This window comes from Carettochelys insculpta, chromosome 3, assembly GCF_033958435.1.
Source record: "Carettochelys insculpta isolate YL-2023 chromosome 3, ASM3395843v1, whole genome shotgun sequence".
NCBI classification, from domain to species: Eukaryota; Metazoa; Chordata; order Testudines; family Carettochelyidae; genus Carettochelys; species Carettochelys insculpta.
In genome coordinates, this window is record NC_134139.1 from 108,347,823 (window position 1) to 108,375,817 (window position 27,995).

The 27,995-nt window shown below is 46.5% G+C and overlaps 2 protein-coding genes across 8 annotated transcripts in view; one reads left to right on the forward strand and one right to left on the reverse strand.

Annotated features, from left to right (window-relative positions):
* The window catches only part of AKAP7 (A-kinase anchoring protein 7), a 158,081-nt gene that overhangs the window by 70,739 nt on the left and 59,347 nt on the right, over positions 1 to 27,995 (reverse strand). For 5 of the 7 annotated variants that reach the window (XR_012645043.1, XR_012645042.1, XM_074990564.1 and 2 more), the window contains exon 6: positions 20,377 to 20,489. Coding sequence is in view for 5 of the 7 variants with exons in the window: in XM_074990564.1 (XP_074846665.1) it covers positions 20,377 to 20,489 (113 nt within the window). In the remaining 2 variants the exon portion in view is untranslated. Of the gene's footprint in view, positions 1 to 16,421; positions 17,285 to 17,404; positions 17,752 to 20,376; positions 20,490 to 27,995 lie in introns of those variants that run through there. The other 2 variants (XM_074990567.1, XM_074990566.1) reach the window with 2 other exon arrangements.
* Positions 1,194 to 3,635, forward strand: MSH5 (mutS homolog 5). The gene has a single exon (XM_074988761.1). It carries the CDS (start codon positions 1,194 to 1,196, stop codon positions 3,633 to 3,635), a length of 2,442 nt encoding a protein of 813 aa, XP_074844862.1.

The window sequence follows — 27,995 nt, forward strand, 5'->3', positions numbered from 1 at the left end:
CACAAGGCACTGAGTGAGCGGGACCAGACGGTAGGACACTGCTGCTCTCTGGGGTATGGGAAAGCTAGAGGAGAAGTACAGACCACCGTCCTGTGCAGGGTCAGAGCTGTGTAGTGGGGGTGGTGGGGTGCAAATGATGCTTCAGAGGGGGAAGGGTTATTAGGTTTGTAAATGGGGGCAGGGGGCTTACAGGGTGGTGTATGATACATAGGGAAGAAAGGCTGCGTTATTGGGTGAGCCTTCTTCAGTGGAAGGTGTGGAGGGCCCACAAGCATTGGGCATGGGGAGAGGGATAGGAGGACTAGGAAGAGATACAGATTACAGCTCAGTATCTGTGTGGCAGGATCCAGCTCTGATTAGAAGCTGTGCCGAGGGATGCTGACAGGGGAAGGAGAAAGAGGCAGGTTGAGAAGATAAGCCCACAGCCTGTGAAGAGCTTAGCTTATGGGTGAGGTGGGCGGTTAGGAAGAGAACTGAGACCTGGGAGACGGCCATTCTGTGGGGCTGGGGGCAGACAGGGTGAGTTATGGACCACTGCTCTGTGGGGAGTGGTGCTCTGCAAGTGTGGGATGAGGCTGATCACCTGAGATGGCGTACTGTGAGTTTAGAGAGTGATGCAGGATATGCAGATAGTGGGTGTACTGCGGCACTGTGAAAATGTGCCCCAAAAGGTGTGTGTGCGTGCATAGAACAGGCATTTCCAAGGGCACACATGTATGCTCATGCACATAGTTGTGGAGCGAGGCTGTATGTCCAAGCAAGCAGGTAGGTACTGACTCTCCTAGCTTTAAATTTCTACAGAGTAGTGTCTGTACACCTCTGCAGTCACAACGGGAAATGAGATCCATTCCTCATCCTTGTTCATACTAACTAGGGATATTTGAGGCCTACTACAGCCAACTGTCAGCCCAACTATCCAACTCATTTCTTGGTTTAAGCCATCTTCCCTCTCACTAGCCTTTAAAGGAAGAGGAATTAGGGGTAGGGAGGACTAGTGCAAGCAGCAGACAGCTGTTGGAAAAGGGGTAGGTGGCCCAGAGAGGGAAAGGGGTGAAGTGGGTCAGGTGGTGGTTGGGAGGTGGACAAAATGGACAAGTGATCAGGGTCAATTATTATTGGGGAGGGGAATAATGAGATGTGCCAAGAAAAAATGTTGGTCTTCACCAGTAGAACTGCTCTTGGAAGTGGCCAGAATGAGCACCACTGCCTTACTGAACACCGATTGTCTGCTGCCACCGCCACTGCCTGTGCCTGACCAAGAGGAGGAGCAAGAGCAACCTCGGATATACATGTCTGTGTTGTGGTATGCAGGACAGCTGGGGATCGCTTATTATGACACAGGAGACTGCTCAGTCTACTTCATGCCTGACATGCCTGATAATGAAGACCTCAAGTTGCTGCAGAAAGTGATGGATGAAGTCCTTCCCCAATGTATAGTGACTAGTGCCAAGCAAGATCCCAACATTGCCAAATTCCTGACCAATATGGGTGCTGCTACTGATCACATGAACAAACCAGAAATTGTGCTCTTTCCCAATATGGACTTTGGCCTGGAAGTGAGCAAACAACGGATCCTATCGAGGCAATTCCCTTTCATTCCCCCTCATATGACTGCAACAGAGAAAATCCTCTATTTGTCCTCCATCATTCCCTTTGACAGCCCACTCATGGTACGAGCACTAGGTGGGCTTTTGAAATTTCTTGACAGGAGGCGGATTGGAGTTGAACTAGAAGATAACACAACTGGAGTTCCTATCTTGGCCTTTAAAAAGTTTGTGCTCATGGATATTGTGAATATGGATCAAGATACTTATTGCGTCCTACAGATATTTAAAAGTGAGGTGCATCCTTCTGTGTACAAGCTGGCCAGTGGGCTGAAAGAAGGACTCAGTTTGTATGGGATTTTGAACCGCTGCAGGTGCAAGTGGGGAGAGAAACTGATGAGACTGTGGCTCATGCGACCCACCCGAAACCTTACAGAGCTGAACAAACGTCTGGATGTTATTCAGTTCTTCTTGCTGGCTCAGAACCATGAAACAGTCCTGACTCTTCAAGATTGCCTCAAGAATATAAAAAATGTACCTCAGATTCTGAGAAGAATGACTCTTTCACATACAAAGGTCAGTGACTGGCAGGCCCTTTATAAGACAGTGTACAGTGCAGTATGCCTCAGAGACACATGCCGTTCTCTTCCTAGCAGTATCGAGCTCTTCCAGACCATCTCACAAGTCTTCACTGATGATCTCCACTATATTGCTAGTCTCATCAGCAAAGTGGTAGATTTTGAAGGCAGCATCTCAGAAAACCGCTTCACTGTCAGACCCAATGTGGACCCCACCATTGATGAAAAGAAACGAAAGTTGATGGGTCTCTCAGACTTCCTTACAGAGGTGGCCCGGAAGGAACTGGAGACCCTAGACAATCGGATTCCTTCCTGCTGTGTCATCTACATTCCCTTGATTGGATTCCTGCTTTCTATTCCACGGCTGCCCACCATGGTGGACAAGAGTGACTTTGAGATTGAAGGACTGGACTTCATGTTCTTGTCAGAGGATAAACTGCATTACAGAAGTTCCAGGACGAAGGAACTAGACAGCATTCTGGGTGACCTGCACTGTGAGATCAGAGACCAGGAAACAATGATCATGCACCAAATGCAGACAAAGATCTTGGAGAAGTCTGCAGTGCTTAATGATGTGATTGAGTACACAGCACACCTAGATGTGCTGCTGGCTCTGGCAGTAATGGCTCGAGAGAACAGCTACCGCCGCCCATGCTTTACCCACCGCCATGGCATCTATATCAAGGATGGCAGGCATCCTCTCATGGAGCTATGTGCAAAGACTTTTGTGCCCAATCCTGTGGCCAGTGGTGAGGCTAATGGGCGGATCAAGATCCTTACAGGGCCCAACTCATCCGGAAAAAGTGTATACTTAAAAATGGTGGGCCTTATAACATTCATGGCCCTCATTGGTAGCTATGTCCCTGCTGCAGAGGCTGAGATTGGGGCTGTTGATGGGATTTACACCAGGATTCACAGCAGGGAATCGGTATCTCTGGGACTCTCGACTTTCATGATTGATCTCAACCAGGTTGCCAAAGCAGTGAACAATGCCACTGAGAGGTCCTTGGTACTTATTGATGAGTTTGGCAAAGGGACCAACACAGTGGATGGCCTCTCCCTTCTGGCTGCTGTGCTGAGGCACTGGCTAAATCAGGGAAGCCAGTGCCCCCAAGTCTTCCTCTCCACTAATTTTCACAGTTTGGTGCAGCTGAAGCTCCTTCCTGACACCCCTCTTGTGCAGTACCTAACAATGGAGACCCACCAAGATGGAGATGAGTTAGTATTCTTTTATCAGCTCAAGGAGGGGGTGTCCACTGTTAGCCATGCTGCCAATATTGCTGCTTTGGCTGGGATGCCACCCAATTTAATTGCACGAGGAGTGGAGGTATCGGAGCTTATTCGAAACGGAAAACCCATTAGACATATTGATCATCCATCCAAAGAGAGCCAGCTGGAAAGATGCAAGTCTCTGGTGGAAAAGTTTCTTAGTCTAGACCTGGACAACTCCCAGCTGGACTTAGAGAAGTTCATGAGTCAGGAAGTGCTGCCTTCTGCAGCCTCCATTTTGTAACAGTATAACTCTAGAAACATGGACTATATGCTACAAATCTCCCTTGCTGGCAAACTAGAAACACATTGATGGGAGGGCGCTTAAATTTCCCCTATACTTTGATACTGACAAGGAATAATATCCCTTCCTCAATGAATTTTCTTCAACTCCAAATATGAAATGCTATCCAAGGTACATCTGAAAAAAAACATAGAGAAGCAATCTCTGTTCTCTGGGGGAGATTGAAATAACTTCAGCCATGATCAATAATTTCTTTGACCAATGCTCCCATCCCATATTTAAATTTTAAAACATTTTTATTTTAAAAGTTATGTTTCCCTTTTCCTGTTTCAAACAACTGTTGTGTCTACCTGTCTTTTTGAGGTAAGATATTTTTATCTAGTGGTAGCAGAGCAGAAGGGCTAGAAGTCAGGGACCTCGATTTCTCTTCCAACTGTGTGACCATGGGATAAAGTCTTAATCTCTCTGTATGTGTCTACTCATTTGTAAAATGAGTACATAATACTCTACTTCAGAGCACATTTTGAGGCTGAAAGGTTTGTAAAGTGCTGTAAGGCGCACATATGAAAGGTGCTATAGAAATAAAACTGTCACTGTGTACTAGAATATAGTTTGGGACCAGTCCATGGTACATCTTTCCTGGGCTGGTAGCACTGTGAAGGTAAAGTGCTCAGTCCCTAATTCAAGGGAGTATATTGCAGCATGCTACAGTGACTCTTCCAGTACTTCTGGATCACTATCAAGAGATTGCACAGAAATGCCCATCATGTTCTCTCCAGGCAGAAAAAAAAATTGCCCTTGTGCAAGACATTAAGAATGAAACAACTAAAGCAAAAAATATGGTGATGTCATGGGCTGTAAGAAACCTCTTACAACATCACCCATTTTGTCCAGAAAAGTGGAACTCACTATGGGCATTGGTGAAATGGTGACTTAACAACATTCTGGGGCAGTCCCTATTTAAACTCAGCTTATCGTTGGTCTCAAGTAGAAATTTAACTGAGGTTTCATCCAACTGACTACTTGCATTTTGGTCCATATATTAAAGCAATCACATAATATATCCTGGACGGCGAGCTCAGGAAAAAGGTAGGAGCTGTCATAAATGGAATGTTGCAGGGCAGAATCAGCATGCATTAACAGAACCATTCAGCATTTTAATTTGCTGAAGCAAGAACTGCTCTCTCCCCTTTAGGTTCTCTATTAAAAGAATACAGACTTATTATTTTGAGTCCCTTTACTTTTAGAAATAGCAAAGAAATCAAAGACTATATTGACAATTTACAACAGAGATTAACACTTTAAATTCTCTCCAAATTTCAAATGCAAATATGAGGACTGGGAAGTTGCACTGGGAGGAAGGGTTGGCTAGTGTTTTGCTTCCCACCTTCTTCCCTTGTCTATACCATCCATGAGATAAACTTTTGTGAAGACAACATTTGATGAATTTAATAAACATCCATAGCACCCAGCAGCAGTGGTGCATAAAGGTATTAAAATAAAGCAGAAGTAGAACTGATTTTTTTCTTGTGATTTGTTAACTTGACTCAGATGCCACATCTGAACAAAAGAGTGGGAATCTGACAGCTAGGACTGATTGCTAAAACTGTGCTATTACTTCTCACAGTGCAGCTAGCAGAAGATGCAGACAGTGCTATATTTCCCTCATGCTGAACTTCCCTGAGGATGGTGGTTTCAAGGAGCAAAATATGCTGACTTTACTTAAAATGATGAAAGGATGGCATGGGTCAACCACTAAGAAAACAGTTATAACTTCATAACTTTCAATGCTAAACATAAATTGTGTAGTTGAAAATGGCAAGTAAAGTTAACTTGAGTCAGCTGTATATCAGGAGGGTAACAAGTTAAACAAGGTGAGACAGATCTTTGATTTTGTTGCAATGTAGTGCTTTTTCCTTTTAATGCAATAGATAGTTTGCTATCAGACAATATTTACAAGTGTAGTTTCAAAAAACAAAAAAGGGTGACAAATTAACACAATTAACAGAAAACGATGGACAAGTTACAGTAACATACAGCCACTTTTGTTTCCAATGGAATTGCGAACTACTCTCTTCAAAAAAGTGTGCAACAACTATGCAATTAACTTGTCATCAAGCCAGTTAAAACATAAACTCATTTATCTTTTGGCCTAACTCACCACTGCACTGCACCCCACCCAGTCATGTGGATTAGTGCAAAATGAGTTAAAACAGTTTGAACTGGATTGCATTCACTTTGCAAAAAGTACCACTGACTGTGCAAGCTGCAGAGCAACCGTGAATCATACCTGGAGCCTTTACTTTTAAAATAGCCTTGCCTATGAGTTGTAATTACAGGATTTTGTTTTACTCACTAAGCACCTAATCAAGCACACATAATGAGAGACATTCAGCATAGTCAAGCCAAATAATTTAAGGATTCAATTTCATACTACTTGCAGTTCTTTAGCACCTTGCATTGAAGGATTGCGAATTACCTTTCAGCATTTATCATTCAGCCTCACAGTAACAAGCCACAGACTGGTAAAATGAAGTATTCAGAGATTGACTGACCCAAAGTCACACAGAAAGTGCTAGAGCTGGGAATAGGACTCTTTGAAGTGTTGGGTTAAATGACTGTTTCTTCAAGACAGCAAACCCCAACATTTTAATGACTTCTGTCCTGAATATTTATTACTACTGAACTGGTGCCTTATATTTTATCTATCAGCTGTTACTTTAAAAAATTATATGCTCTCCGTATTGTAATCTTTATCCATTTTCCTCTGTAACTTGTAATGCTGCTGTTGCTAATTAAAATTTCATTGAGTTGTTAAAACTTGTTACCTTTACTTCTTGATGTTTTGTTTATTTACTATAATAAGAGGAAATGGTATACAAACTGAACAATGGGAAACAAAGAATGATAGCAAATGCTGTTGCTTGCAATGGAGAGAGCTTTGACTGGGAAATATCTCATTTAATAGTGTTTACTGTTATTAAATATCAGTCTCTTGCAGTATTTTGCTGTGGCATATTACTTAATATCTAAGCTGCTGGTATATTTATTATTTAGCATTCTGAGAAACTAATGTTAATTAGAATGACAGTAATTTGGTTCTGTTGTTAACAACAGTGGAGATCAATCTTGGAGGGGTAGCCTTGTTAGTCTGGATCTGTAACAGCAACGAAGGGTCCTGTGGCACCTTACAGACTAACGGAAAAGTTTTGAGCATGAGCTTTCGTGAGCACAGACTCACTTCATCAGATGCTGGTCTTGGAAATCTGCAGGGCCAGGTATAAATAAGCCAGAGGCAGGGTGGGGATAACAAGGTTAGCTCAGTCAGCAAGGGTGGGCCTTACTACCAGCAGTTGATCTGGAGGTGCGAACACCAAGGGAGGGGAAGCTGCTTCTGTATTTAGCCAGCCATTCGCAGTCTTTGTTTAAGCCAGAGCTGAGGGCGTCGAATTTGCAGATGAATTGTAACTCAGCAATTTCTCTTTGGAGTCTGGTCCTGAAATTTCTTTGCTGTAGGATAGCTACTGTGGCCACACAGTAGCAGACTTAAAAGTAGCTATCCTACAGCAAAGAAATTTCAGGACCAGACTCCAAAGAGAAATTGCTGAGTTACAATTCATCTGCAAATTCGACGCCCTCAGCTCTGGCTTAAACAAAGACTGCGAATGGCTGGCTAAATACAGAAGCAGCTTCCCCTCCCTTGGTGTTCGCACCTCCAGATCAACTGCTGGTGGTAAGGCCCACCCTTGCTGACTGAGCTAACCTTGTTATCCCCACCCTGCCTCTGGCTTATTTATACCTGGCCCTGCAGATTTCCAAGACCAGCATCTGATGAAGTGAGTCTGTGCTCACGAAAGCTCATGCTCAAAACTTTTCTGTTAGTCTATAAGGTGCCACAGGACCCTTCGTTAAGGTTAGCTCAGTCAGGAAGGGTGCGGCTTACTACCAGCAGTTGATCTGGATGTGGAGATCAACACATTAGGACACCGGGTAGCATGGTGAAACCTGAAATGTAATGTAGATCAATGTGATAATTCACACTCGGAAAACTGAATATTTTAGACGTCTCGATGGCCTCTGACATTAAAATGCATAACAAAATTAGAAATAGTTGCTTAAGGTGAATGAAGATCTCTTTAGAGTGGTGTGACTTTTTTTAAAATTACAAGTGCTATGCCTTGTCAGCCAGAGCTTATATCCTGAAATCTTTAGTGTTGTAAACGTTTTCCCTTTTAATATGCTTATCAAAATAAAACATTTCAGCTTATGTTTAAATTTTAAATAATGTCAAAAGCCCCTTTTCGCCTCATGCAACATTTTGAAAAATACGAGTGTTCAAGGAATAGCTTTACTTCGGAATGTCAAAGAAGAGGTTGATCGGAGATTCACACAACATGCTCTACAGGGACAGAAAAACCTAGTAGCATGGAAATAGTTTAGTTTAAAATAATGTAAGATAACATTGGGAAGAGGAAAGCCAATAAAAATTTGGATGGAATAGTTATTGTGGGTCATGCTTTTGTCTGGCATGATCTTTTTTGGTTTTTTTCCCCCTCTTTCTTTCCATTATTGCAAAGCATATTTATTGAGGCAATATTAGTAATAATGGATATGAGAGTGTAGTTAGAAGGATGTATCGTATTTCTGTCTGTGGTTCTCCTGGAATTCAGTAAAAAGAAAGAGGTCACAATTTGCATGCTGTGCGTAATCCAGCTATGGATTATGATCTTTATTTAAAAATTGGTCTTTTCTGCCACACACTGTCAATGGAATACAATCCAAACCAGTGATTCATCTGCACATATGCAGTATAAATCTTTCTCGGAACTTCATCTGTATCCCAGCAATACATAACCATGTAAATTTAATTAACATTTTCTGATTATAACTCTCACAAAAGCCACATCTACATGACCCTGGTCTTCAGCCCCGCTGCCAGCAGGGCTATGTTAAGCAAGTTTCTGGAAATAGCATAGCCACACTGAGATTTCACTCTCAGCAGAGAGTGATGCCAGCAGTAAACATGCTGTGTGGACGTGTCTCTGCCAACTAAACCCCGCTCTGTCGCCAGTCCCTTATCCCTGTAGATGTGGCCATAGTGTCCTGATACTATACAAAAGATTTTAAAAGATTAAATAAAGTAGTGTGGTTCAATGGCCAAGTGAAAGACAGCCATTCTCTCACAATCAATTATAAAAAAAAAAAAAACAAAAAAAACAAAAAAAAACAAATTTAGGTTAAAACGTCCACTTCTTTCACATTGTAAAAAGTGATGAGAGAAGAAAGGAAACATTTTTTATCTTAAAGATAAAACTGGGGGCTTAAGCCATGATATAGCAAAGTATTTAAACATATCTTTAAGTCTTGTGATGAATTCAGTACCTCAGTAGATGGACAAACTATGGTCTAATAGCAACAGAGAGGTAGCCATGTTAGCCTGTATCCTAACAAAACAAAAAAGCGGTCATGTAGATCTTTAAAGATGAACAAAATAATTTATTAGGTGATGAACTTTTGTGGGGCAAAGCCCCTTCTTCATATCTGGAAATAGTGCTGTACCTTCCCTCCTTCCTTTTCATGAGTCTATAGAATTAGACCTGCCTCCGGAATCTCCACTCTAATGCATCTGATGAAGCGGGTCTTTTCCCATGAAAGCTTATTCTCCAAAAATTCTGCTAGTCTATAAGGTGCCACAGGACTTCTCATTGTTTTTCCATGTTGACTTTTGCCCAAAAATTATGTTTGGCTTATACATTTAAGTTAGGCCTCTCTTATGTTGTCTTTGAAAAGTTTCCATATAGCTTGCAGGGATTTTTAATTCAGTCATTGTAGCTTTTAACTTTTTTTTTTTAACTAACAGTCTCATATTTGCATAGTTCCCCTTTCTGAAATTAAATGGCACAGTGTTGGACTGGTGAGATGTTCTTCCCACCAAAGGAATGTTAAATGTTACTATGTTGTGGTCACTATTTCCAAGCAGTCCTGTTATAGATACCTCTTGGACCAGATCCTATACTCCACTGAGGACTAAATCAAGAATTGCTTCTCCCCTTTTGAATTCCTGTACCAGCTGCTCCAAGAGGCAGTCATTTAAGGTATCATGAATTTTTTTCTGTAGATCTCTTCCTGAGGTGATATGCACCCAGTCAGTATAGGATAACTGAAATCCCCTACTATTACTGAGTTTTTTTATTTTGATAGGCTCTCTAATTTCCCTTAGCATTCCATAGTCACTATCACTTTCCCGGTCAGCTGGTCGACAATATATCTCTACTGCAATACTCTTATTAGAGCATGGAATTACTAGCCATAGAGAGGCTATGGAACACTTTGATTCATTTAAGATTTTCACTTCATTTGATTCTGCATTTTCTTTCACATAAGCTACATCTACATTACAGCACTCTTCTGAAAGAAGATCTTCCAGAGGAGAGCCCCCAGAAATCATCCTTCAAAAGAGCGCATCAACACACACAAAAGTGGATCTATCATCCAATCAGCTCTTTCAAAAGATCAAACTGCCCCTTTGAAAGTGAATAGCCACACAGCCCTGTCCTTCTTTTGAAAGAACGGAGCAGGAAATGCTGCAAACAGGGACGCATGGCTGCCGAGCCCTTCTGAGTGCCTGGCCCGATGCCCTCGTCAAGGACCCCTCCCAGCCACTCCCACCCTGCAACCACTGAGGCCTGCTGAGCTGACCAAAGCAGAGGCAATGCAGGAACCAGACAGCCAGCACACTGCCAGATGAATCCCCAGCGGCACCCAAAGCTGGTCATCCTGAACGCTGTGGTCAGCCTGCTGGCTGCTGTGGTCACGGCTGCTCCCCACCTGCAGGGGCCATGGATCCCCCCCTCCCTGGGACTCTGCCAGTGCCCCCCCCAGGTGCCTAGGCAGCTCTGGTGCCACCCCAGCACCTCAGACTGGTGGAACCGGCTTGTGATGGGGGGAGTGGGATGATGTCATACGGCTTCAGAACTTCAGGACGAGTAAGCAAACCTTCCTGGAGCTCTGCAACTGGCTTGCCCCTGCCTGTAGACACCAGGACACCCAGATGTGGCCCAATCTCCCCCTTGAGAAGTGGGTCACTATCACAATCTGGAAGATGGCCACACCGGACAGCTACTGATCCATGGGGCACCGCTTTGGGGTGAACAAGACCATCGGCGGGGCTGTTCTCATGAAGGTAAGGCATGCCCTGGTCAGGCACCCAGCACAGGGAGGAGGAAGGGGGCTTCTGGACAAGGGGAACCCTTGGCAGCTGGGGATATGGGGCAGAAAGGGAAGACAAATGGGGGTTAAGGGGCAGGAGGAGATATGGGGGGGACAGGGGCTGTGCACACCCTTTTACATTCTCACGAGTATGCACACCCTTCATCCCATGCAGTTCATCTGGGCCATCAACACAAGGCTGCTCCACAGGGTCATCTGCGTGGGGGATCTAGATGCGGCCATTGCGGGATTTGCCATGCTTGGCTTCCCGAACTGCATCAGCACCCTAGATTGTACACACATGCCCAGTCCCCCCCACCATGAGCATGGGACATGCGGACCATGGAACAATAAACGTTTTAACACAAAGAAATAATGGTGTGCAAAATACAATACTGTGTAAGCAACTGTCAGGGATTCCTCCCCACCCAGCACTCCAAGTGCAGAAAATGAGGCCCTGTGGAGATTTGAAGGAGGGGGATGGGGCGGCGGAAACTTGTCTGTAAACAGGCTTTACCTTAAAACTTCCCAGGGTTACAGATTCCCTGGCCCTGGGGGTAGCTTTTGCTACCACCACCAAGTGAGATTAAAAAAACCTACCCCAAGAAAACACACTTGGATGTCTTCCTGTGGGGCTACCCCAAGCTCTAAAACCTTCCTTCAGGAGAGATCTGGACACACAAACCTGTAATTCAGTAGCTGACCATTTGGTATGAGGCCCAGACTCTTCTTAGGACACAGGAATCACATCAGTTGCTTACAAAAGTGGTTTATTTACAAAACAGGAGAAAAATATTTCCCTGGGATTCAGCTTAAAAGTTACAGGGGGAAAATCTCAAATCAAACAACACAACTGAGGAAAAACAGAGTAGCCACAACAAAACAAGGTAACAAGTCACAGCCCATCCAAATTTAAAATAACCAGAAATCTGAATGCATCTAACTATACTTTGCTCTTGTACTTACACCTCTATGGCTGATTTTGTGATGATCAGGATATTTTGATTTTATTTCAATTGCCTGGGAGTCCTCTCCCTTCTGGGTCTTTCTCCCTGCCATATGCAGAGACAAAAGCCCTGAGAACTGCAACTCCTCTCAGTTTAAACAGAATTACTTCACTCCCATTGACTCACCTAGGATTCAGGCTACCTTAGAAGATTAACCCCTTCCCTGCACTCATTCATGCAAGTATTTACAGTGGAGAACAGGGGCAAACTATATATGTTGGGGGGCCTGGGGAAGAGGGGGCATCCCAAGCTGGAGGAGAAGGGGGAGCATTAATTGCAGGGTAAGCGTGGAGGGCCATGAGCCCCATGGGCCTGGAACCCACTTCCACCCCGGGTTCGGGGTCACTGGCAGAGTTGGGATGGGGCGGGAAGGCATGGGGAGGTAGGGTCATGTGTGGGCTTCATCAGGGTTGGGTTTGGTCAGGGGCAGAGGGGGCAGCAGCCAGACCAGGTATCCCCAGAGGATGGCTGTTATGTCCCTTGGGTTCCCCATGAGTTCCTCTGAGGCCACCCACTGCCAGGCTATGTCCACTGCCTCAAGCGGGAAGCACCACTCAGCCACCTCTGTCTGGTGGCAAATGTCAGTGGTGTGGATTGTGTCATCTGCTGTGCACCTCTGAGCCTTCCTGGCAAGGGCCCACGGTGGTGCTGGTGGGGGGAGTGCCCTGGCCCTCTGCTCTGCCCCAGTAGGTTGTCTGGCATGACGGATGGGACAGGGCTCTCCCGGCCGTCTGACAGGGCAGCTGTACGGTGGAAAGGAAGAAACAGGTGGCACGTCAGTCCCACACTACTGCACCGATGGGCATGCCCCCATCCCTCCTTTGTGCAGCAGCCCCCCCGCCCCCTGTCCAATAACACGTCAGCCACTGAGGGCGGTTCCTGCCCGTGTGGGGTGGGCCCCGGGCACGGTCCAACCCTGCGCCTTCCTCCACGTGTGCAGCTTGCAGTACTGTCTATGGGAGTGGGTACTGAGTGTCACCAGCAGCCATTACAGTATCCTGGGTGCCACGGCCATCAGGGTTGTGTCTGGGCTGGGCTGCTGGCCGTGCGGGTGGCCTGCTGGCAGCTGTGGTGGGAGCAGGGGCCTCCCGCTGCAACCTGGGGTGTGCACCCTGCCAGGTACTTACCAGGGGCTCCCTCGAGGTCCAGTGACACCCTGCTGGCTGTCTACCATCTGGACGACCACAACAGAAGGTCTATGATGAAGTCCCCATCCATGCTGGACCCGTTGGAGGGCAGCTCCAGGCCAGGTAGGGTGGTTCGGCCACAGGGTCCTATCTCTGCCTCAGCCTTGGGGTGTGGTTCATCCACCACAGTGTCCAGGATGGTGGGTGCTAGCAAGGTGTTCCAGGTTCCCAGGAGACTCTGGAGCTCCTGGTAAAAGGGGCAGGTGGTGAGTCCTGCCCCTGACTGGGCAGCTGTGTCCCAGGCCTGGGTGTAGCCCTGCTGGAGCTCCTTAACCTTGCTCCAGACTTGCTCCTGGATGCAGACAGGGTATCCCCAGGCAGTCAGGCTAAGGGCAAGGTGGGCAAATGTGGCTGCATTCTGGCACTTCCCGCCCATCTCCTGGAGGACCTCCTCATCCTGCCACAGGTCAAGGAGGTCCCAGAGCTTCAGCTCCATCCAGGAGAGAGCCAGTTTTTTGTGCAGCTGGCCAGGCTCCTGCCAGCCATGTGAGGGCACTCTGAGGGGTTCCTGGGGCACTGGCTCACAGCCATAGCTGTCTCCACAGCTTCAGCAGGTGGCTGTGAGGACATGCAGCAGGAGGCTCATGCCTTTGCTGCCAGCATGCTCTCAGGTTCCTGCCACGACTTTAAATGTGGCCAGACAAAGGGAGCATAGAGTTCTGCTACTACTGGCCAGGGTGTCTCTGTGCACCAGTTGGCTGGCGCCATGGAGGACTCCTCTTTCAAAAGAGCAGCCAGTGGACTGTCGACACATTTTCTTTCAAAAGAATCTTTCGGAAGAGGCACTTTTCCTGACCTGGGATCAGAGGAGTGCTTCCGAAAGCAGTGCCACGTTCTTTCGATTTACTTTTGAAAGAGTGTGTTTTATGTGCAGATGCTCCACAGGGATCTTTCAAAAGAGAGCCAGATTTTCCAAAAGTACTTTCTAGCGTAGACATGACTGTATTGTTCCACTCCCCTACTCATATGACCTATTCTGTCCTCCTGATATATTTTGTACCCTGGTATGTTTGTGTCCCATTGATTGTCCTCACCACCAGGTTTCTGTGATGCCCATTATATCAATATCCTCCTCTAATATGAGGCACGGTAGTTCACCTATCTTACTATTTAGACTTCTAGCATTTGTGTACCAGGTATTTATTTAGACTTTTTTAGCATTTGTGTATACAGCACTTTAAAAACTTGTCACTATTTGTCTGCCCTTTCCTGATGTATTAGATTCTTTTTCATGTTGGGGAAGTTGACACGCTGAAGACACAACAATGCTTACTATGTCCCGTCCCCCCTGCCTCCCACATAAAAGCCATGTCTACGCTAGCCAGCTATTTTGAAGTAGCTGTGCCAACTTCGAAATAGCGCCCGCCGCGTCTACACGTCCCGAGCGCTATTTCGAAGTTGAAATCGATGTAAGGCGGCGAGACGTCAAAGTCGCTATCCTCATGAGGAGATGGGAATAGCGCCCTACTTCGACGTTGAACGTCGAAGTAGGGCACGTGTAGACAATCCGCATCCCGCAACATCGAAATAGTGGGGTCCTCCATGGCAGCCATCAGCTGAGGGGTTGAGAGACGCTCTCTCCAGCCCCTGAGCTCTATGGTCGCCGCGTGCAGCAGCCCCTTAAAGCTCCCCACCCCCTTGTTTCCTGTGCAGGAAGCTGAGAGCTCGTGCAGACAGCAGCACTGCCATGTGCACAGCCTGCAAAGACCTCAGCAGCCCCAGCCTACCACCCTGCACCCCATGGCATCCAGCCAGCCCCCCAATCGCCCACAGGGCACCCCCCCCAAGGGGACCCAGGGCTCCCAGCCTGCCAGCCAGAGGGGGAAGAGGCAGCAGGGCCCCTCCTGGATGGAGGCCGAGATCCGGGACCTGCTGGGGCTCTGGGGCGAGGAGGAGATGCTCCAGGTAATGGGGAGCAAGAGGCGGAACGCGGATGCGTTCGCTCGGCTGGCCGAGGGCCTGGCTGCCTGGGGTCACCCTGCCCGCACTCCCGACCACGTCAGGAGTAAGGTGAAGGAGCTGCAGCAGGGTTACGCCCTGGCCCAGGATGCGGCCAGCCAATCTGGGGCCGCCCCCGCCACTTGCTCCTTTTACAGGGAGCTCAGGTCCATCCTGGGCCCCCAGCACACCACCTGCCCCCCAGCCACCCTTGACACTTTGGGCAACGAGCCCCAGCAGGCCCCGGAGATTGGGTCCGCCCCAGAAGCAAGCCGTGCACCCCAGGGGCCCCCCCAGGAGCCCACCCCTGGGACGCCGGAGAAGGAGGGGGGGAGTCCTCCAGTAACGGGGGGCTCCACATCGCCCTCCCGTCCTGCAGCTCCAGCAGGGCGTCCCCCCAATGGGTGTCCACCGAACGTGGGAGTGGACAGTCAGGTATGTACCCCCCCGGTGCACACCCCCGGGGTTAAGGGGTGGGGACAAGAGACATGACCAGGGCCCTCCACACACCCAGATAACCATGGCCCCGAGGACAGCAGTGGCATGTCCCTCAGAAGAGTCCCTCAGATGCCCCTGCCCCCCAGCAGGACAGTGCCATGCCCCATCCCTGGGGATGGGGGGAGCGGAACTTAGGGTCCCCCGTGGGGGGGGACACCTATCAGCAGCAGCAGCATCTCCGGGGGACGGGGATGGGGAAACAGCAGCAGAGGGGTGGGGGGACAAGGGCCATGGGTCAGGGCCCACACTAATGGCTGTCTCCACTCTTGTTCCCCCCTGTGTTCTGCAGCTTGCACCATCGGAGGGCCCGGAGAACGCCGGCAAGGTGTCAGTGGTCCTGGAGAGCCCACCGGGGCCATCCCAGCAGGCCAGCCCCTCGGCGGAGCACAGACCAGCCCCAGGACGAGACCGACAAAGGAGAAGCCCACCCGCAGATGGCCACGGACCCCTAGCTGCTTGCGACCCTCCGCTGTCAGCTGGAGGTGTCGGAGTGGCGGCTAGAGCTCCACAAGCGAGCGCTGGCCTGGTGCCAGGAGGCTTGGGGGGCCTTCATGCGCACATTCCACCAGATTGCGCAGCACCTGGCCCCCGCCCCGCCACTCCACCTGCTGTCCCTCCACCGTCTGCCACTCTGGGGCCTGCCACCAAGCGGGACTATGGGCCTGCGGACACTGGCCAGCCCTATTTGCCGGTTCTCCCAGCCCCCACCCAGCCTCGACCAGGGCTCCGGCTGAGACGTGGGTCGCGCCCCCCAACACCAGGTGCTGGACAATAGGGTGTGGGGCCAAGGATGTTCCCCCCCCTTGTACATATTCCCCCCATGTTTGTAAATAGTTTTTGTTCTGCCCCCACCATGTACATAGGTCCCCCCTTCCTTCTGTTAATAATAACATTGCACTGTTTTGTTTCAAAAAACATTTCCATTTATTTCAAAGAAAAGTGTGGGGGTGTGTGTGCTCTCGAGTGCTCTGTGGTGTGGGCATGGGGGCAGGGAGTGTTGTGGAGGATGGGAGGGTGCAGTGGGTGGCTCACCAGCAGCTGGCCCTGCCAGCGTTCACCCCGTAGCCTGGTCAAAATGGGCCCGCAGGGCCTCCCGGACCCGGATCCCCTCAGGATCGAGCTGGCAACTGGGGGCAGTGGGTGGCTGGACATCGGCCCTACCAGCCTCCACAGCCCAGCCCTGGAAGAAGGCCTCTCCCGTGCTCTCCACCAGGTTGTGGAGTGCACTGCACACGCCCACAACCTGGGGGATGTTGGTGAGGCCTGCATCCAGGCGGGTGAGGAGACACCTCCAGCGCCCTTTGAGGCGGCCAAAAGTCCGCTCGACCACCTGGCGCGCATGGTTCAAGCGCATGTTGAACCGCTCCTGGCTGGCTGTGATGTAGCCTGTGTAGGGGTGCATGAGCCAGAGCCGGAGTGGGTACACTGCGTCTGCGACAACACAGAGGGGCAGGGTGGTGTCCCCCACAGGGATCTCCCGCTGGGGGATGTAGGTCTCCGCCTCCAGGAAGAGGCACAGGCCCGAATTTCTGAACACCTGGGCGTCGTGGGTGCTGCCAGGCCAGCCGACATAAATGTCCAAGAGGCGGCCCTGGCTGTGCACCAAGGCCTGCAGGACCACGGAACAGTATCCCTTCCTATTGAGGAAGCGTCCTCTGCTGTGCTCTGGGGTACGGATGGGGATATGGGTCCCATCCAGAGCCCCAAAGCAATTTGGGAAGCCGAGGCTGGCAAACCCCACGATGGCAGCATCCAGGTCCCCAAGCCGCACAAGCCTGTGGAGGAGCAGGGCATTGATTGCACGGATGACCTGCAGGGGAAGGACATGAGAGCGCACTGGTGAGGAGTGTGCAGGGTGTGTTCAGCCCTCCCCACAGGACTCCCCCCCTCCCCCTGGGTCCTCTTACCTCCATGAGGACAGCTCCGACGGTGGCCTTGCTCATGCCAAACTGCTGCCCTACGGATCGGTAGCTGTCTGGAGTGGCCAGCTTCCAGACAGCGATGCCGACCCATTTCTCTACAGTGAGGGCATGTCGCAAGGGATGTCCTGATGCCGTTAGGCAGGGGTGAGCCACTGGCAGAGCTCCAGGAATGTCTGTCGGCTCATCCGGAAGTTCCGGAGCCAGCGGTCGTTGTCCCACTCACCGAGCACCAGCCGCTCCCACCAGTCCGTGCTCATGGGGTATCTCCACAGCTGGCGGCATGTGCGGTGGGGGGGGCTGGGAGGGCAGCAAGGTCTGGGGCTGCTTCCTCATCCCCCGAGGACAGCTCATCTTCCTGAAATAAAAGATGGTCAGCTGCCTCCTGCATAGCACTGAGCAGGGCAGCCACTCGTCCTGCAGGGGCGGGTGTGGGAGCCTCTGGCTGCTGCTGCTCCTGGGGGTCCATGCTGCTTCCACGGGGTATGCGGGCTTGTGGCTCTGCAGACCGCATGCTGTGCAGGCTGAGTGTATCTGGGAGGGGCCCTTTAAGGGAGCGGCTAGCCGTTGCCCCGGAAGTGCTAGTCCGCCCTGTGACCCTGTCTGCAGCTGTTCCTGGCACCCTTATTTCAATGTGGGCCACTTTGGTGTGTAGACGCTCCCCTGCAGCGCCTACTTCGATGTAGTGCTGCCCAACATCGACGTTGAATGTCTATGGCACCAGCCCTGGAGGATGTGTAGACACTATTCATCGAAATAGCTTATTTCGATTTCGCTACATCGAAATAAGGTATTTAGATGTAGCATCCCCGTGTAGACGTAGCTAAAATGTAACTGACTTTCTAGATGGACTTCTCATACCATTCAGTCTGTCTTTCATTATGAGCTAAACTTCAGACAATAATTATTTTACCCAATTTAGAACACGCTTATAACTACAGCATATTCTTATTAACTATAAAAAAATGAAAATCACCCAGAGCATGTTTCTGGTTGTAGTGTTTAGTGTATAAAGGTTAGCTTATGAGGTAATATATGGCATATTTAACAAGCACCAAGAGAGAATGTCATGCATAGCTCATGCAGAGGTCAGAGTAGGGAGATCAAAGGAATCCTTGTACATCTGGGATTGGTCATTGATGCCGAGTATGAAAGCAGAATAAATTTACATGTACCTGTACATCAGGGTGTTCAAAGTAGAGGGCAGACCCCCAAAGGGGGTGTGAAATTTTGTAAGGGTGGGGGTGCAGCATGATCAGCTGCTGGATTTCAGGCTCATCCATCTCATTAAAAATGTTGAAATATATTACTGTTTTTATGTATGAGTATTCACAGTTATATACTGATAAGGTTTTTATGTTCTACAGACTTATTTTCTTAAACATGCCGAAAGGGATTATGTATAAATGATCAGAAGAGAAATATCTGTGAATTTGGATTACATTATACAGGTTGGGAGGACCCTGCTAATTGCAGGGATGAAAAGTGGAGCTCAATGTAAAAGGTTTGCTCACCCCGATATATATGTACAAATTGCCAACTATGTGTAATGTGTGAAAATATCTGACAATTAGGTATACCTCTGTTAACCAGAAAATTTGATTAAATGGAATCCCCCATTCCCCGATGTTTCCGGGAAACAAAGAGTATACTATATAATGAAAAATCATGACTTTTCTTATCAAGACAACCTCGAAACATGGACAAAATGCTTCTAAAGTTTGTACTTTATATCACCAAATAACAGTGGTTAAATTTTGGAATTAGAAAAGTTACTTCAAATACATGTATTCTAAGCACATTTACTACAAACTATTTTTTATAAAATTGACCTACACTGATCATATTGTTTCTGTCAGCTCTGCAGTGAAGCAGTTGCTTCCCCAGCTAACCAAGGGTGAAATATTTAACACTTGGTTCAACACTGAAGGCATTCTAAAACGTCAGCTCAAGTAAAGTAAACATTTATTACTTAGTGCTTTCAAAATATCCTCATGAAATCCTAGCTCAATTGAAGTCAATAGAAGCTCTGTTGTTTGATTTTGGTGGGCATAGGATCTCATGCCACGGACACACCATTTCTTTTTGCTGGTAAGATTCAGAGATAATGAACTGCATAAGGAGAGGGGAGAAGTGAGAGACTTTGGTTCAAAAGTACAAAAAGAATAAAACTCGTATACGCTTTGATCTATAAAACTAGCTGGATTTCAGAGTTGTGGATAATACTGTATAGATAAATAAACTTGCAATGAACAAATGAATATCTCATTTACACTATCAAAAACAAGATACAGAGCAGCTATTTTGCACAGATCTTTGCATCAGTTCATGTTAACCTATATAATCATTTTTAGCTGAAAATAGAGAGTTAACATATCTTGCCATTATGGCTGATTGTCAGTTGCTGTTCTTCGGTTCACACAGAAAGTTGCTTGCTCTTTTTGTTTTCCCAGTAGAATGGAAAGTGGAATGCCACTGGGAAAGAATAAAGCAGTTGCAAGAAAAACAGGAGGACCTCTCCTCATACTCCCCCCCACACCCCCCCGCCATATCCCAGCCTGAAAAATGATATGATCTGTGAGCTCATATTCTTTTAAATGCACTTCACTCCACAGTCAACACTCTTACATGCTGGATGGTAAATTTCTACATAATTCAAACCTCTGTATTTAAAGTATGCTAGAACAGTATTCTGGACAATAACTGTAATATTTAGATTCTTTTGCAAGAGAAAATAGACCACAATTGTTGAAGTATTGAGATTATCAAAAGTAGTGTTTTTAATACAGTTAAGGGCAAAGGGTTTTACTTCTTTTTTTATAAGACTAGTATTTTAAAATCTTACCAGTCCACCTGGTCACAAAGAAGTCAAGCCTGGGCTGCTCTAGAATATGGCACAAGTAAAACTGATGTGCTTACCACTGTTTCTCTAAAATAAATTTTTCAGATAGCTGCTGTCATGCTGCCTGAAATGAAAGCTTACTTGCTTATGTAGCTTTGGTGATTTTGACAGCTTCATGAAGGTCAAGTGCGGTTTAAAAGCTCTGTTTTCTCCTGCCAAGATGCCCTTTTCTTGGAATATCTTCTTCATGGTCTCTGGAGAAGGAAAAATGCAGTGGCACTAAGATACAGAATATTGTGGATACTTAAAAATGTACTTCAACTGTAATATGAGTCCCACATGAAAAGTGAAGAGAATGAAGAAGAAGAAAAAGGCATCTTTCTAGTTCTATTCAAAGTTTCATTTTATACCTGAACAGATCAGTCTGATAGTTGCAGCTGATGTGAGACACATTACTTTATTTAAAAGGAAATCATTGTCAATCTAAACCAATCAATATCCATTCTAAAATCTGTTCCTCCTACCAAAATAATTACCATTAAATTGTTCTGGAACTGCAATAGTTGAAAGGGTTGCAAGTGACAAAGGAATTGTCATGGGTAATGGACTGCAATAGACGCACGCAAACTATCAATTGGGAGTAAGGGAATTTCGAAGTTGGGAGTGTATTTTGAAGCAGCTGTGTCTAGACTGCCTGTTGGCACTTTGAAGTTAGCAGCTTTGAAATTCGCGTGGCTGCCATTATGCTAATGAGGCATTGCATGTGCATGGCAGCACCTCACTGATATTCCCCAGTCTGTGTCATTTCCATGCCCCCTTCAAAGAAGGGGGCTAGTGTAGTCACAGCCTCTGAGTCCACCTGTCTATAACAATATCTAAATATTCAACTTACTAGAAGGCAAATCATCGCAACTAAAATCAACACTAATGAAATCTACCATAGAGATATTATACCCCTATTAGATCAGATACTAGTTTTAGCACTACATAGGGTGTGTGGAAGTGTGCATATTAGGGCATATCTACATTGGTGCACTCAGAAAAGTTATTAATTAATTAAATGTGCTATTATTGTGCATTAGTTAAAAGCTTGCTAGTCTACCATGTGATGCTCTCATTTAGGATTAAAGTAGTCTTATTTTGCTGTAACTTAATCTTCCTTGATCAGAAATTTATTTTTAAAATGTTCTCTGAAATTGTACCATAGAAAATTGAAACTAGTATCCCAAATAATCTGTTGTTATAAATAAGCTAAACAGTTTAAAGTTTTGTACTTTTACAGACGTGAGTATTAAATTAGAGCAAATCAAGGTCCATTTCTGAATGTGTCGGTGAGGGTCAAGGCGGGAGGAGAGATTTGGTGTTAAATGCACTTTAACATATGTTCACTGATGTCTCACATATAATTGACCTTTCTTAATTTTCCTTATTGTTTGTGTCTGTAGACAAACCCTTAGGCTATGTCTACACGACAGCACTCTGTCTCCAGTAATGGCTCTAGACAGACTTGTGTCAACTGAAGGTCCCTGCTGTCGACAAAACTCAATAGTGTAGACACAGCCAGGGATGCCCAGCGAACCGGAAGCCCTCCCTGCCGGCAGAAGTGTCTACGCTGCCCTTCTGTCGACACAACTCTGTGGCTATGTCTACACAGAAGTTCAAAAGGGGCATGATAATGAACCTAATTGAAAGATGCTAATGAGGCAGTCCATGAATATGCAGTGCCTCATTAGCATAATGGTGGCTACAGCACTTCAACAGTGCCACTTTCAATCGTGTTCAGCTCGTCTACATGGGGCCCTTTTCGAAAGGACCCTGCACATTTTGAAATCCCTTTAACCATATAGGACTGTCCCTTTGTCTATGTGTGCATTACCTGACCCAAAGACCACTGTTCTTGGTTAGATCAGCTAGGTCCTACCATAATAAAAATAGTGATAGCTAAGCTGATATAAACTACCTTTCCTCCTCTCCACTTTCCAGACCCATTTGTGGCTCCCTGGAAGCTCCCCCCGCATTCTTGAGGAGAAATGAGGTTGGTCATGAGAAGCTTCCTCCTCTTGTCTGGAGAACATCTTGTTCTTTTGGAAAAATGGTGTTGAGGTTTATTGATGAAAGTGCTGGATGAGAAGTCAGTATTACTATATCTTTATGGTATAAAATAAAGATTTTGTCTCTGCAAATGAAGAGTCCAGACAAAATATATGTGATGGTGGGCTGTGTCAATGATAATTAATTTTAGCTGCAGCCAGAGGCTGGTGCTCTACATAGGGATGAATTTAACCCTAAAATACAGAAACTAATAGGGTAGATGAGTCCATTGGTTTAAAATGTACACCAAAAATATACATTTGTTTTCCATCCTTCGTGGCCTTTCATCCAATCAAATTCATACAAGGAAGATAGGAATATTTTTTCCTGTATTTAGCAAACCAAGGCTTTGGAACCTGGCTTTATGTCAAGTTTTTTCCATTAAATTGCCAAATTAACAACCTTATTGAAATTACAACCAGGCTGAATTGTAGTCTTTACAATATAAAAGCAAGTTATTTGAAAATATTTTTGATATTAATACAGCAGATGGAAATGGAAGTAAGACATCAGCATCAACATCAGAGTTTCTAGTTGTTAAGCTAATGTTAATTGTAAACAGGCTGCATCATTTATTTATGCTAGTAGGTGCATTCCAATGAGATGGACATGTTCAGTGTGAGATTTGTTTGCATGTTTAAGTTTCATAGGCATGTAACTGTTTTCTCTGTTCAAAGTGTCAGATATGTCATTGTTTTTACCTACTTCTATATTCAAAACAATGTTTTTTATGTCTTTGTGGGACATGCATTTGAAGAATTATTCTATGTGGTCCTGCCATGGGTTGTACAGTTCTCCATGCAAATGTCAGTGGACAGCAGATTAGCATCTCAGAAACCAACTATTAAAAATAAGTGTTTGCTACTTTAAATTTAGATATGTATGTTCAAACCAATGCAACTGGTAGCTTTATGAATGGGTTTCCAAGCATCCCCCAGACAGTTTATTCTTTGATAGGTTAAATAGTCTGCTGAATAAAGAAGTGTTACGTTTATTTTTTAAAAAAAATCTTTGCTGTGTAACAAATCCATGCTATATCTCGTGGGGTTTGAGGAGCTTGCTTTGTATTGTTTTGTATATTTATCAAACTATTCTTCATGACAAAAAACATATTAAAACAAGTATGCACAAGCCTCTGATGCTTTGTCTCAGATCAGTGAACTGCACTGTTTTGTCTGTCTGCTTAGGGCTCTGTTCTGCCACATCTACTGAGAAGTGCTTTAGGTCCCAATGCCACACAAGGGCTACGTCTACACGTGCCCCAAACTTCGAAATGGCCACGCAAATGGCCATTTCGAAGTTTACTAATGAAGCGCTGAAATGCATATTCAGCTCTTCATTAGCATGCGGGCGGCAGCCGCGCTTCGAAATTGACGCGCCTCGCCGCGCGCTGGCGCGTCCAGATGGGGCTCCTTTTCGAAAGGACCCCGCCTACTTCGAAGTCCCCTTATTCCAATGAGCTGATGGGAATAAGGGGACTTCGAAGTAGGCGGGGTCCTTTCGAAAAGGAGCCCCATCTGGACGCGCCAGCGCGCGGCGAGGCGCGTCAATTTCGAAGCGCCGCTGCCGCCCGCATGCTAAAGAAGAGCTGAATATGCATTTCAGCGCTTCATTAGTAAACTTCGAAATGGCCATTTGCGTGGCCATTTCGAAGTTTGGGGCACGTGTAGACACGGCCAAGATTTGCATAAGTGGACCCCAGCACCCATACTGAGTACCACTGGCACAGTAGAGCCCTCTGGCAGAACAGGGATCCCCTGTACATATGTGACTGTAGTCCCACTCATTTCTATCAAAACGATTCATAGACTACAATGCTCCTCAATGTGATGATAGGCAAGAAAAATGGTGTGCTAGATTGTAAGTGCCTTTAGGGCACGCATGGCTAATATCTTTTTCCCTACCAAAAGTAACCAACCTATTTCTTGTACACCCCTGTTACAACATCTCTAATTTTATAGAAGAGGATGTTTTGCAAACACTGCATGATGACCAAGTGTATCTTTTTAGTGAGAGGAGAGAGCAATCTCAAGTTTCCAAAGAATTAAGTGTATGTGCATGCCTGTACCACCTTCAAGACAGCCCACTGCAGGAGGTATTTACAAGTACCAGGGGCAGGAGAAACTATATGGCCCATCAATTCCCAGGTGCTGCAACCAATACCACAAATGCAGGGCTCCATATTTTATCATTGTTGGGTACTTCTATGTAGCATCCCCATTATGTGTGTCATCTTTTACAGAACAAATAAAGCAAGGTTTCCTGCCCCAAAGCTATTACAATTTTAAATGAGGATGAGAAAACACAGGAGGTGCAAGGCCAGCGTGGTTAGGAGAGTACGTGGGAAGCTAATGGGGTGAGTCTTGAATGTAACAGGCAACTTTGGTTTCAAAGTGATTTTTAAAATGTTACTAGGTTGTTGGTGATACACTTCCTTGAAGTGGGTTTTGAGAAGGCATAGTGTGAGGGTGGCATGGCAGATGGGATCAGAGAGTTTCCAGTTTGGGAGGATGCATGAAAGTATTTATGGGAGCATTCAAGAGACAGGCACAGAAGGGCAGACAGGTGGAAAGCTGGTGATGTGCCATTTTACTCTCTCTTTGCTCAACAGCCCAAAGGCAGGAAGAGCTGGGGGGGGGACTTGAAAGAGGTATGCCTTTGATTTGGGATAACTAGTGGCAGGATTGTTACAGTAGTTGTAAAATCTCGTACGTGTGGTACCAAATGAGTACCTTTCACTTCAAAAATCAATATTGCCATGCCCTCAGTCTAACAAGAAGGATTCAAGTTTGCCCTTATTAGTCTCTCAGTAAATAATGTTTCGCTGTGTCAAAGCATAATCTCCCAAACTTAAGGTTATTTTTGCCCTCTTTTTAAATTACTTTCTAGCACTCATTGTTGAGGCAGCTTTTAAGTTACTGAAAAAAACCCCTATCTTTCATGGAATTTGGCATTTTCTTAAGTGCAGCTTTATTTTCATCATGTTGAAGTTGCCGCATGTCACTTAAATCACATTAGAGACACCTGCAGCCATTACACAACTTTTCCTATATCACATTTCAAGCCTAATTATGAAAGTTACTCAGAATGATTGCATGTGGACTGACTCAAATATAAAACAGGTAAATGAATAGTAGTTAATATAGAGAAGTTGACACTGAGCCATACATAGTTCCTAAACATAAATTGTAAAAGACTTTTAGGTATATGCATTTTCCTCTGCTGCTCTGTCATCTTGGAAACCCATTCATTAGCTTCAATTTTTAAAAAGGCAAAGCTAGAGGCAGTAATTTCTCTTTATTAAATGGCATGAGATTCTGTAAGATTTGTGTAGTTTAGTTATACAATGAAAGGAAATTATAGGTGGTTGCACATGTCAATACAATCTGATTTTCTGAAGACACTTCAAAATGAACCCACTTCATAAACTATGGAATTGGTAGACCTTGTACCTTTTGACAGCTTTTTGACATATTTTGCCAGGCACCAATTAGTGGAAGTGAGCTGTTCAAGCTGCTACAAGAAAGGCACTTGACAAGCTATGTGGGCCAATTCCTGTACTCCTTACCTCATTATTCAGCAGGCTATTTAACCTATCAACAAAGAATAAACTGTCTGGGGGATTCTTGGAAACCCATTCATAAAGCTACCAATTGCACAACCCCTACTGACTTCAGAAGGGGGCAGTTTGCTCCTGCTGAGGATGTGCCCTTAGTTTTCCTGAGTAGGGTATAGTACCAAACATGAAATCTGTGAAAACTGCATTAGAAAGTCACATTTCGTCCTGACCTCAGTGGGCTGCACAGTGCATAAGACAAAGTGGCACTGGGCTCTGTTTTTTAGCAGTCTGCAAAGATTTTTCTGTATTTTATGTACATGAATTTAATTGACAAGAGGCAATGTGATTTAGTGAGTAGGATATAGGAGCCTGGGAGTCTATTGCCAACTCTCTCACTGACCTGCATTGTAACTTTGAGCAGGTCAGTTCTTCTCTCCGCCATTGTTTTCTCTCCTGCCCTGTGTCCATTTTGTCTATTTAGATTGTAAGCTCTTCAGGCAGGATTGTTGCTTACTCTTTGTATGAACAATATCTAGCACAAAAGGGCCTGAAATGGATGTGGGATTCTGGCTGCTAAAATAAATAATGATACTTACAAAGCCTAAGCTAATGATTTTACAGGTTGCACCTCTCTGGTCCAGCATGCTTGGGACCTGACTGGTCCCGAACGAGAGAATTTCCCTGACCAGGGGAGGATGAAGGCCTCTTTCCACAGCTGGTCCATGGTCCCCAGGTTGCTGCAACTCCAGCCTCCAACTCTCCTGCTCCCAGCCAAGATCTGCCAAGAGGCTCCAGCCTGCCCTGTGCCGCTGGGGGACAGCCAAGAGACTCCAGCTCCATCCCTGGGCCCCAAGCCTGGCCTCTGGCAGGCTGCCAGCTGCTGCTCCAGTCCCAGTACTCCCTCATCCTGAAGCTTCCAGAGTACCAGAGTTGAGAAGTGCAAACTGTAGTGGCTAATATTTGAGTGTGTCACAACTACATCTGGAAAGCGTGACTGCAGTGTCAAGCTGCTGCCAGGACCACACTATTTATTCTGAGGCTGAAGGAAGCGATCTAACCTTAAGGGATGGCTCTTGTTCTTGCACAACAACTGTGGGTCCTGAATGGCTCAGTAACTCATCAGATAGACTGGCAATTGGGTCTGTGGTCATGCCAGCTAAAATACTGGGCAGTGTTCTCTGCCGAGAGTAAGAAGGGGACTGCCTCGTGAACGTGCCTTGGTTTTGATCTCTTCGTTGAGGGAAAAGACAGTTACCTGTTCTGTAACTGGTGTGCTTTGAGACATATTGCTCATGTCCATTCCAATTTGGGTATGTGACAGGCACATGCCCAGTTGCCAGAAGCTTTTTTGCCCTAGCCAGTAGCCCAAGGGTCAGTGCGGTGCCCCCTGGAGTGACGCCCGTATGGCTGCCCATATATGCACTGCCTGACCCGCCCCCGGCTCAGTTCCTTCTTGCCGGCTACTCCCACGGAGGGGAAGGTGGGAGGGTTTTGGAATGGACATGAGCAACACATCTCGAAGAACACCAGTTATGGAACAGGTAATTGTCTCTTCTTCTTTAAGTGATTGCTCATGTGCATTCCAATGTGGGTGAATGCAAGCCAGTGTCCAGGAGGCGGGGTCGGAGCCCCGAAAGGAGTGCAGGACATCCCTGCCCACCGCAGTGTCTTCCCATGCGTGCTGTGTAACTGCGTAATGTGCTGCGAATGTATGAATGGAGGACCAAGTGGCTGCCCTGCAGATGTCCTGGATAGGTACCTTGGCCAAGAACACCGCAGAGGAGGCCTGTGCCCTGGTGGAGTGAGCCCTGATCTGAACACCCGCCAGCTTGTAGCACTCTCTGATACAGGCCATTATCCAGGAGGAGATCCACTGAGACTGGGTGCCCCTTCCTCCTGTCTGCCACTGCAACAAACAACTGCTGCGACTTCTGGATGGGTTTGGTCCTGTCCATATAGAAGGCCAGTGCCCTCCGAACATCCAAGGTATGTACGCTCTGCTCCCTAGGGGAGGCATGAGGCTTTGGATAGAACATTGGTAGGGTGATGTCTTGGTTACCGTGGAAGTGGGAGACCACCTTACGCAGAAACGCCAGGCGGGGTCTCAGCC

Coding starts and splice junctions, on each gene's coding strand:
- MSH5 (XM_074988761.1), top strand. CDS start 1,194: ATGAGCACCACTGCCTTACTGAACACCGATTGTCTGCTGCCACCGCCA.